This window comes from Dasypus novemcinctus, chromosome X (assembly GCF_030445035.2).
Source record: "Dasypus novemcinctus isolate mDasNov1 chromosome X, mDasNov1.1.hap2, whole genome shotgun sequence".
Lineage (NCBI taxonomy): Eukaryota > Metazoa > Chordata > Mammalia > Cingulata > Dasypodidae > Dasypus > Dasypus novemcinctus.
Genome location: NC_080704.1, coordinates 3,022,834 through 3,033,928, shown reverse-complemented (window position 1 = coordinate 3,033,928; position 11,095 = coordinate 3,022,834). Strand labels below are relative to the sequence as shown.

The following is an 11,095-nucleotide window of genomic DNA, read 5'->3' as shown; positions in this document are numbered from 1 at the left end:
CCCGTGTGGAGCTGGCCCATGCGCAGTGCTGATGCGCGCAAGGAGTGCCGCGCCACGCAGGGTGTCCCCCTCATAGGGGAGCCCCACGCGCAAGGAGTGCACCCATAAGGAGAGCTGCCCAGCGCGAAGGAGGGAGCAGCCTGCCGAGGAATGGCGCCACCCACACTTCCCGTGCCGCTGATGACAACAGAAGCGGACAAAGAAACAAGAAACAAGACACAGCAAAAAGACACAGAAAACAGACAACCGGCGGAGGGGAGGGGAATTAAATAAATAAAAAATAAATCTTTAAAAAAAAAAAAAAAACATTAGAGGTTCCCTTATACCCCACTCCCCAAGCCCCCATCCCCCTTATTTTTTTAATTGTAATTTTTTGAAGATACATAGATCACAAAAATGTTACATTAAAAACCATAAGAGGTTCCCACATACCACCTCCACCCCACTCCTCCCACATCGACAACCTCTTTCATCTTCGTGGCACATTCACTGCATTTGGTGAATACATTTTGGAGCACTGCTGCACCACATGGATTATAGTTTACATTGTAGCTTACACATCTTTTGTTTAATTTTGAGTAAACTAATAATTACTAATTTGCCATCTTTGCCAGCTAACTCCAATATATATATATTACCTGTAAAGCTAGCTCTATTGTTTGTTTTCGCTTTCATCTTTTGATCCCATGTTCCATTGTTTACCTGTCTAGTAATTTTTTATTGAAATCCAGTCATTGAGAATAAGATGTAGAGGTTACAGGTGATATTGTTTTCCTCCAGAGGTGGCTCACCCTGAGCAAATAGTGTTGTAGCTGATCACTTCAGTCTCCATGGAAACTGAATTGGCTGCAGACTGAGTTGAAACCATGTCTGCAGACTTAGTGTGCCTCTGGTTTGGCACTGGTGCCCGCCATGTTTTTCACCATTATCATATGCACACTCATCTCTGAATCACATGACAGCTGAAAACTCCTCTGCCTGCAGAGGCTCTGAATTCTTTCAGCTTACCACTGAATGTAGCAACAGAGTGCTGCAAATGCTTCAAGAGAAAATTTTGCCCTTGTTTGACATCTTGCAATCCTCTCCCAAATACTCTGATCAATTTTCTTAATAGGCAGAGGCTTTTGGCTACACTAAATCTGATTCCCTTTGCTTTCAACAAAATGAAAAACCCTAATGAAATTGTTAGCATGTATATGTCTCATTGAAATCCTACAACGCTTCCCTTGGAATCTAATATTTTTAATAGATATTGAGTTTTCAACATTTACAAATTTCAATGTATGTAGTATGTTTTATATTATGGTAATATAGATAGAACAAGAATCTCTTTTAAAAATAAGTAAATTTGAAGAACTATCTTCAAATAATTCCCAGTTTTGATGTCTTCCTCATAAATGAGTTTGACACATTGTGGTAGTTTGAGGCTCTTATGGCCCCCAGAAAAGTCATGCCCTTAGAGCTAATCCATTCCTGTGGGTGTGGACCTATTGGAGGTGAGATCTTTTGATTAGGTGACTTCAGTAAGGCGTGACCCAGGATGGGTCTTAATCCTCTTACTGGCATCCTTTACAAATGGGATGAAGATGAAAGCCACAGGATCAGAGAGAAAGCAAGAGGAAGTATGAAGCTGAAGCAACAAAACCTCAGAGAGAAGGGAGAGACCAGCAGATGCCACCATGTGCCTTGCCATGTGAGAAAGGAGCTGGTCTTTGGGGAGAAAACAATTGCATAATGAAGCCTTGATTTGGACATTTTCAAAGGCTCAGAACTGCAAGCTCATGAGTTAATAAATCCCCATTGTCAAAGCCAACCCATCTCTGGTAGCCTACCAAACTAAAACACACACATAATTCCTTCACTTCAGAATCCACTAAAGAGGGCAATGTGAAGAAAAACATCTCAGAAGCCTATGTTCTGAGAACCCCATCCACTGAACATCCATTTTGTCAAGGTAAAACTCATTTTTTAAACAGCCACCAGATGATATCCAAAACTAAAGCAATGTATGATCTCAAGTAAATGGTTCCACTATATTTTATTCTTAAAGTTTTTTTTTTTAGTGACCTGAACATTTGGAAGATGGAGTTGTTCTAAGGTAGGGCTCCTGCTTCTGCGTCTCCATCCTCCTTGTCACAGAGGCAGAATGGAAACACCCCACAGCATGGCCTCAGCCACATACTGTCCTTGTTATAATCAGACAGCTGCTGAGGGACTTCAGTGATGGTTTTATGGTGCTGTCTCAAGGCATCACCCACTTTTCTTATCACCAAGTTGTAGAGAGGCTCAGTAGCCCTGGAAAGCGGGATGGACTCAGAGGGGTCTCTGGAGAGTTCAAAGAGTAGAGGAGGGTCATGAAGAGTGACATTTTCCCCTTTGCACTGACAGAAGTCTATGTCATAGCAGGCTCCAGCTCCTTTGGGGCTAAATCTAGGGGTCACATAATGAACCTTCCAAATTGCACCACCTGTGGAGAAGACAAATGCACATGCCAAGTTGTAGATCCCCGGCCCAGCACCGGCTATCACAGCCCTTTCCACATTCGAGATTTTTTTTTTCTTTTTTCTTTTGTCTTTATTTTTTTAATATTATGTTAAAAAAATGTGAGGTCCCCATATACCCCCCATCCCCCTCAACTTCTCCTCCCCCCATAACAACAACCTCCTCCATCATCATGAGACATTCATTGCATTTGGTGAATACATCTCTGAGCACCGCTTCACCTCATGGTCAATGGTCCACACCATAGTCCACACTCTCCCACAGTCCACCCAGTGGGCCATGGGAGGACATGCAATGTCCAGTAACTGTCCCTGCAGCACCACCCAGGACAACTCCAAGTCCCGAAAGCGCCTCCACATTTCATCTCTTCCTCCCACTCCCTACCCCCAGCAGCCACCATGGCCACTTTCTCCACACCAATGCCACATTTTCTTCGATTACTAATCACAATAGTTCATGAATAGAATATCAGTAAGTCCACTCTAATCCATATTTTATTCTTCCATCCTGTGGACCTTGGAAGACTGTTTTGTTTTACAGTTATTGATTTCCCAGGAATGCCTAGGAGCTCCCTCCAGAATAGTTTGATTGGAAATGAGAACAGGAAAGTGCAGGAGGCCAGGTTGACCCATCCTATCCTTGGCATCAATCGGACGCACTTAAGCGTGTACTCACTGTCCTTCTGGTGCCACCGCACGGCATGGACATATGCCCCGCAGTAGTGGAACAAGAACTGATGATCTGAGTGTGGGACGTCCCCTCTCAGCAAGGGCATGAGGTCTCGGCCGTCAATCACCCTGTGGACACACACCACGGAGCAGGTGTCACAGGAAAGAAACAGGCAGAAGGCGATGTTTGTGAGCATCCACATCTGGCAGGACTTGTGAAGTCCACCAGGCACCTGGCGGAGTCACGCAAAAGAAAGAGGTGGGTGTATCCTCTCTCCAGAAACTTATAATTTAATGGATAGGGTCATAGAAAACCCAGCTTATGCATTAAATATTTAAGTGAAGAGACCAGTAAAGATGATCGCATAAAAATAAGAGCTCCAAATAGCAATCAATGCGTCACCAAAGGAGGAAAAACCCAGAAAGAGAGCCAATGTTATGCCATAAAACTTTAAATCCATTGTTACAAAATAGAATAATTAAAATAATCTAAATAAAATTTCTGCTACTCCACACCCTTTGTCATTAGAAAAGCTCTAGAGTGTAGAAGGTAAAGAGTAAATAAGAATCTATAAATCCTACGTAAACCCCAAATTTGGATGAAGTCAATTATGAATGTAGGGGTTCAGAATTTTCCCCCAAACCCTTTTTTCCTTCACTATGGATAAATAATAACTCATCAAATGGCAGCGCCATCATCCCCTGCTGGAAGAGAAGTCAGAAAAACTTATACACCACAAGCTGCTTATTTCTATCTATTTAAATCCTTGTGATTAGAAAAAAAAAATCTGCTGAATTATCAATTACTGAAAAGCCATTGCCATACTTGGAATTATTACTACGATTTGCCTGATTATGCTTTTTTAAATTTAAAAAATGTATATGTAAAATAGTATAATTTCAACAAATAAAAATAACAGATATTTTATATTCTTTCTTTTGTACTAACTCTTCAAAACCTCCACGTACTGTATACTTACAGTACATCTCAATTTGACCTGCATTTAGATTTCACATACTTAAAAGTTTTCCAATACCCGAAACAAGTCCCCCAAAATAATTTAAAAATTGTTATGGATCTACATCGACAAACCCAAGTTAAATATGCACTTATTGTTTATGCATTTTCATGAATGAATGATATACTTCAATAGAATTTTATTTTTAAAAAGAATCAGATTATATTTCTTAGCTAAATCTATTTAACTTTGTTTTAAAAGCATATCAGTTTCTGCCCAAGTTGAGAATAGATCTCTCCATATTAAGTAAATTTGCTAATTGTTGTATAAATTTAGGATTAATAGCACCAAATTCAAACAGGTACATATGTATGCATGTGTATATATAGTTGTATATTTACAGCTGTATATATAGTTGTATATATACATAGTTGCATAATACATGTGTGTGTATATATTTGTGTGTATATATATATGTGTGTGTGCATATGCATATAATTTAAAAGTCTCACGACCCCTAATAATATATTATTTCTGGAAGGAGTTGTCTACCTCCAATTTGTTGGCATTTACTTTAAAAAGGTATCTGTATTTTATCTAACATTACCATTCAGCCTATAATTTTTGTAACTTTCATTTCAAACATTTCAATTCGTGGATTCATGAAGTTCACTCCAAAACTGTCCAGCCGTTTATCTTTGCCCCTGACCCAGCTTCTTAACTCCTTAGAACAAAATTTAATGTTTGTGCCAGGGTTTTCTGAGTTACTGGATTTTTTTTTTTTTTTTGCATGTTTAACTCATTGAATCAAGTTTTGCAGGAGATTTCCTCTCCAAGGGCATCCACACCACAAAGGAAGATTGTGTTTCCTGGTCAACTTCTGCTGTGGTGAGAATCACCTTGGAGTTTGCAGCCAGGAGAGTTCAAAAGCTTTCTATTTCTCTTCCTTACAATGAGGAGACTTTAAGGTTGCCTAATCCCTCTCCATATGCATTTTCACAAAGCACAACTGTAGAAACCCTTACTCCAGGAGAGGGAAATCCTCCCCCTGTTTGCTTATCGAGATCGTAGAAGACATGTAACTGGAAAGAAATGCATTAAAGATGGAGCCTGCTACTGTTGAATTTGAAATGTCTTAGTGAACAGCTACAAAGTGGAGGAACTCTCATAGAGAAAGGTTACATTAACCTGTCCCGAGGTAGAGCTGCCCCTCCCAGTGATGCAAGGGTTGGATATACATCCATCAGACTTGTGGGCTCATCAATCACTCTTCCAGCTTGCAACACTTTTGGCCATCGAAAAATTCCTGGGACACGGATTCCACCTTCCCATCCTCCCATTGTTTTCCCACCTACGTGACACAGAAAGCAAGTTTAGTCACTACACCCAGCAAAATTATTCTCAGCCCTGGGACTGTTTATATTCTTGTGTCTCTATACAGTTATCTGACAAGGTGAGGCAGTAAACCAGGAAAACAATAATTCATGTTTGTGTGCAGAGAGAGGATGCCAGAAGTATGTTAACTATCTCTTGGCTTTTTCTCACTGAAATCATTTTTCAAGGATAAAAGTTATGAGATATAATAAGTTTTTTAAAATTTTCAAACAACGAAGTTTGTTTTTCCCTGTGGCCACTAGAATTAATCAAGATGTCCCATTCTTTTTACTAGAGGATTATTATCATTTGTCAAGCTACATGTATAAGTTAAAAGACTTGAGCCGAAGGAAGAGAAATTAATGTTAAATGAAATGTATAAAAGCTGGTGCATAGCTTATATTTCATTTTGTAGATTCCAAATGACGTGTTCTTAATTTTTCGTTTCATTAAAAATTTGCCATCTTCTGAGAGACGGAGGCAGCAGTTTAAATTAAAAACGAACATTCGAAATTCACATCCAGTGCCAAATAAAATTAAATAGGAGTTCAAGCAGCGTTTTATAAGTGTGCAACATTTAAACTCCTAAATTGATTAAAGCTGGAAGCTGAGATGGTTCATGTGTATTAGGTGTCTCTGAATCTGCAGAACTTGTTGACTAAGAGCTAAATACAGTCCTTGAAGTCTTCCCTTTGTTTTTCATTTGGTAAATATTCATTATCCTTAAGATAGAAGGGGTTGGCCTGGCAAAGCTACCCAACTCTCCTCGCCTTTGTATATTCCGTTCCATCCCCCGAGCTGGAGATGCCCGATCCTGGCCTCCAGGTGTCCGCCATGGTCCGAGGTAAAGTAGACGACAGTGTTGTTTCGCAGACCATGTGCATCAATGGCCTGGAGGATCTGGCCTACAGTTAGAAATGTTTGAAAAATTAGAAGAATCATAGTAGTCATATTCAGAAGCCGTTGATGTTGGAGTATTTTTATTTTATTGAATGTGGACATTTTAAAATTATATTTTTTTCGAAGCAAAGCCTGTACCATCCATAAAACCCCATCCGATTTTATTTTTAAATAAAAGAATACCAGGCTAATGGAAAAAATAATAAAGCAGAAATAATGATCCTGAGACCAAATTATTGTTCAAGCTACAAAAGCGAAAAGAAGTCTTTACTGCTAAAACTCACTATTTACAACAAACGTGTAATATGGGCCAGTGTCTAAATACCAAATAGAATGGCAGCAACCTTTATGAAGAACTGCAGGAAATACAAGAAATGATAGAAGCACACAGTGAATATGAGACAAAATAGGACAGATCAAGTGAAAAATAAATAAAAAAAGAGCTAGAAGACTTATATGACATAATCAAAGGGGAAGATCTTATGGATATATATCAAACTTTTACAAACAGGTATTAAAGAATATATCTTCTCAGATTGGGGGACATTCTGCAAAATAATAGGCAAATACTCTTAGAAAATGTCAAGGTCACAAAAGATAAAGAAGACTGAGGAACTGTTTTTGATTAGTGGACTCTAGGGAGACACGATAACTTAATACAATGTGGTAAACTGGATTTGATCTTGGACCACAAAATGTAAAATGTTCGTAGAAGAACTATTCATAATAACCCAAATGAACAACTATCCAAATGCCCAAGAATAGAGTGCATAAGTGTATTAAGATATATGTACACAGTAGAAGATATTATAACAACCACAATGAATTATCTACAACTACACACCTACTGTATCTATTCTCAGCTATTCTACCTAGGTCTAATTTGACAATTCAAGATGATTTGGGATCAGAACAAGTAAGTTTGACTGATGCCTGAGAATTTGCCTGGGAATGTGTCATTCTATGCTGGAGCTTGGGCTATTCTTACTTTTTATACACCAGTGTCTGCAGTCACTGAAGAGAGGAGAGCATAGAGGAACAAGGGATTTCTAAATTTTATCAAGGAACAAGAAACAAATATTTATTGACAGTTCACTGTTTCACATGTTTTTTTGTGAACATTGACATTAATTCATTTAGTCTTCACATCACTTCTAAAGAGAAGCCACAAGAATCCACCCAACAGAGTTGAAGAAAGCACATGTTCTCACTAAATCAAGACACGTGAAGAGCTGGACTTGTGTGGGCTGGAAATGTACAGTGATTAAGTGTTTTCTTGTCACTTACCAACCATGAAGTCCATCTCCTCCACATTGTCCCCATATAAACCATGTTTACTCACGCCAATGAAATTTTCCGTAGTGGGGAGAGGTGTATGTACATGGAGAAAGGAGAAAAAGAGGAGAAAAGGGCCATGGCGGTTTCTACAATACAGAAATTATTTGTCTTAATGTCTGCATGCACATACAGTTGATTCTCATTATTCCCAGTAGCTATGTTCTATAAAGTTACCAAACACTGTATTTGCGAATACTGACGTACAGAATCATTGCTTCTAGGGGAAATACAGGGTCAGGATCCTGCAAGTCACAATGTCTAAAAGGAGGAAATGATGAAGTTGCATATCTTATAATATTACACAATCAAGGAAAGAAAGCAACATAAACAGCAAAGGATGTTTCCACCAGATTAGAGTTCATTGGAAGTTAAATCTCACTTTTCATTTTAGTAGACACCAGGGGGCTGAAAAGGAACTTTTACAAAATATATATTCAGGAAGAGTCATTTCTGCAATGGCAATTAAATAATTTTAAAAAGCATGGCACCCTGTTCATTCTTGCAAGCAGAGTGTGAGGAGCTGTTGAGTAGAAGGATGGATATCACAGCATTTGTACAAAATAGAAAGTTTATGGACTCTGTTGACTGGAAAAGAATTCTTTAGCTGTACTTCTGTGTTTGTCTAAGATTCCAGGGTACAGTTATCGACCATGATGAGAATTACTTCAAATGATGGGAATTGTGTGCTAATGTAATGTACATCAGTGTATTGGGAAGGCATGGAGGGCAAGTCTTACTGTCTTAAAGTCTACTTGTATTCATTCATTGAGTTGACAGCCTAATTGTTTGTCACTGTGGTTGAAAAAGAAAAGGGAAGATTATGTGTTACTAAAGGAAAAAGGCAAAGGTGGCAATAGAGAGGACTTACAATTATTTTGAACTCATATATAGGGACATTGGGATTGCAGACAAGATCTGAAGAAGAGTTTGGGATAATGAGCTTGGTGAGATTTGTAATAGAGAAGGTTTGTGTGCAAGATGAAGTTAATGCAACAACTCGGCATTCTTCTTTCGCGCTTGGCTTTTTTAATGTTATCCACACACGAACTGATAAAGCTGTTTCGCATGCTCATGGCATTGTACTTTTCTCTACCGGCTTGACTAGACTATTTGTGCAAACATTGCAACATAGGCAAATCCCGGCTTTCTTTCTGGGTCTCTGGAAACTTGTCAATCATGATTGATTGCATAGGATGCAAGTGCCAAAGTGACCAGTGCCCACTCAAAACCCTGGATTCTGAGTCTCAAGTGGATCTCTCCATACAGAAACATTGCACACATGTACATTTCATTGATGGAGGAACGTGTGCTCAGAAGAGAGAACTTTGAAAGCCCACCTTGGCTCCCTCAAACTTTGCCCAATGTGTCTTTTTCTTTGCTGATCCTGCTGTGCACAATCTCATTATAATGAACCAGAGTAGTGAAAGCACTTGCCTCTAAGTCCTGGGAGTTATTCTAGTGCATCAGTGAAAATGGAGGTAGTTATGGGACTAAAATAACCTAGCCAGGAATTCCAAGCAAGAACATGGCAGAGAGCAAGAAAGGGAAATAGTCTCCATTCCTGGCTTGAACACAGTTGCACACTGTCCTCTCAAGGAATGGTGACTTCAGGAGTGCAGAGGGCAGCACCGTGTTGGTATCTACTATGAATGGAGGCATCTGGAAACCTCCTTACATTGTCCCAGGACATTGACAAGGCAGATCCAGAGGAGGGAGAGCAGAATGTTGGGGAAGCTGCAAGGTCATTGTCAGTAACAGACAGGCTAGGGGGTTCCTGTGGAAAGCTCCTTAGAATGACAAGGTGAAAAGAAGAGGGAAAAAGGGGAAATGATTCAGGAGCTACCTTTTCTGTAAGTGCTTGGAAAGAGATGGAGTATGCAGGAAATAATATTATTGGTCTAGTGGTATCTACAGGCTGGTGAGAAGGTCTGCACAAACCTAGTTCCCCACTTAATAAAAACAATGTGGAAGTGAATGTAGCTCAACTGGTTGAGCACCCGTTTTCCACATACGAGTTCCCAGGTTTGATCTCTTGTTTCTCCTAAGAACAAAAACGAAAGCAAAATAATCAAATGAAAAAAAAAAACCAAAAACCTCTCATCGGAGATCAGATGTATGTCAGCGATTGAGTACCTGCTTGCCATGTATAAGGTCCTGGGTTCAATTCCTGATATCTCCAAAGAACAAAACAAAATAAAACAAAAATACCCCAATGTATCTACTGTATATACTCTAAAATCCTGTGTAATCCATAAATCTACAAATTGGTAGCTAGATACTCCTTTTCTTAATAATCATTTATTTTGAATAGCAACTAACTCTTTGATTTATGTTTTTTTATGTACCATATCAAAGCGGTAGCACATAAGACAAAAGTTAATTGTTACCTCTGAATAAAAGAGACTGCCTCCTCCACCATGATTGTTCCAGCTCTTTCAGCCTTCATCGGCTGCTCTGTGATCTCATGCAATCTCATAAGGATGCAATCCCAATACAAAGGGGACGAGGCACTCCACAGCCAGGAGTAGGCTAGCAGGATGCCGAGAAAGACCATGGCGAAAACCAGTAACCAGGGGATGGAGACCCACCTGGCCAGTTTCCCCAGGAATAAAGTCAACACTATTCCCACCAGAATCTGCATGCAAATCCAAAGGTTATAATTGGCAGTAAATTCTATCTTCCGAGAGAGGTCTGGCCAACAAGGAGGGATGAGTGTGTAGGGCATGCCATAGTAATAGTCAAATCCATAATGCAAAGGGTGATGGCAGTGATCGCTTCGGTATTTACAGTTTAGCCCCTGATGCCATTTTCCTGGGAAAAAGAGAGAGACAAAGGTAGAGAGAGATGAAGATAGAGTTAAACAGAGAGATAAAGATAGATAGAGATATATAGAAAGAGAAAGAAAAAGATGGAGATAGAGATAGAGAGATACAGATAGGGACAGAAAAAGATAGAAAAAGAGAGAGATAAATGAGAGTGAAATGGAGATAGAGATAAAGGCAAAGAGATAAAAAGAGATACATAGAGGAAAAGAGAGTGAAAGAGAAATCATTGAAATAATATATTTTGCTAAACTAATATTTTATTGAAAAAAATGAAAAATTGACTGATATAGCTAACCCAACTCTGACCCTAACCCTAATAAGTATAACTGAAAACACATATAATATCAATTTCATTTCTTGCTAACAGCTTGACTTGTTTTGCTCTTTCATTTCTTTCAAGTATCGAAGTGAAAATTTTTACTTCCATAGCTAATTGTGACCCTTCTATAAGAGCGACACAAGAAAGGGGAGGAAAAAACCTTTCACCAAAGAACACCTCAACTCATTTTAACTAGAAATGTGTGCTACA

General features: G+C 39.2%; 1 protein-coding gene across 1 annotated transcript in view; it reads right to left on the bottom strand.

The window, feature by feature from the left end:
* Positions 1 to 2,068: 2,068 nt before the first annotated feature.
* Positions 2,069 to 11,095, bottom strand: part of LOC101436498 (arylsulfatase F) — a 30,466-nt gene continuing 21,439 nt past the window's right edge. The window contains exons 5-10 of the mRNA XM_058291941.2: positions 10,129 to 10,552; positions 7,691 to 7,827; positions 6,274 to 6,408; positions 5,318 to 5,480; positions 3,178 to 3,299; positions 2,069 to 2,467 (exon numbers count right to left, since the gene is read on the bottom strand). Of these exons, the coding sequence (XP_058147924.1) occupies positions 2,094 to 2,467; positions 3,178 to 3,299; positions 5,318 to 5,480; positions 6,274 to 6,408; positions 7,691 to 7,827; positions 10,129 to 10,552 (1,355 nt within the window). The 3' untranslated portion in view covers positions 2,069 to 2,093. The remainder of the gene's footprint in view (positions 2,468 to 3,177; positions 3,300 to 5,317; positions 5,481 to 6,273; positions 6,409 to 7,690; positions 7,828 to 10,128; positions 10,553 to 11,095) is intronic.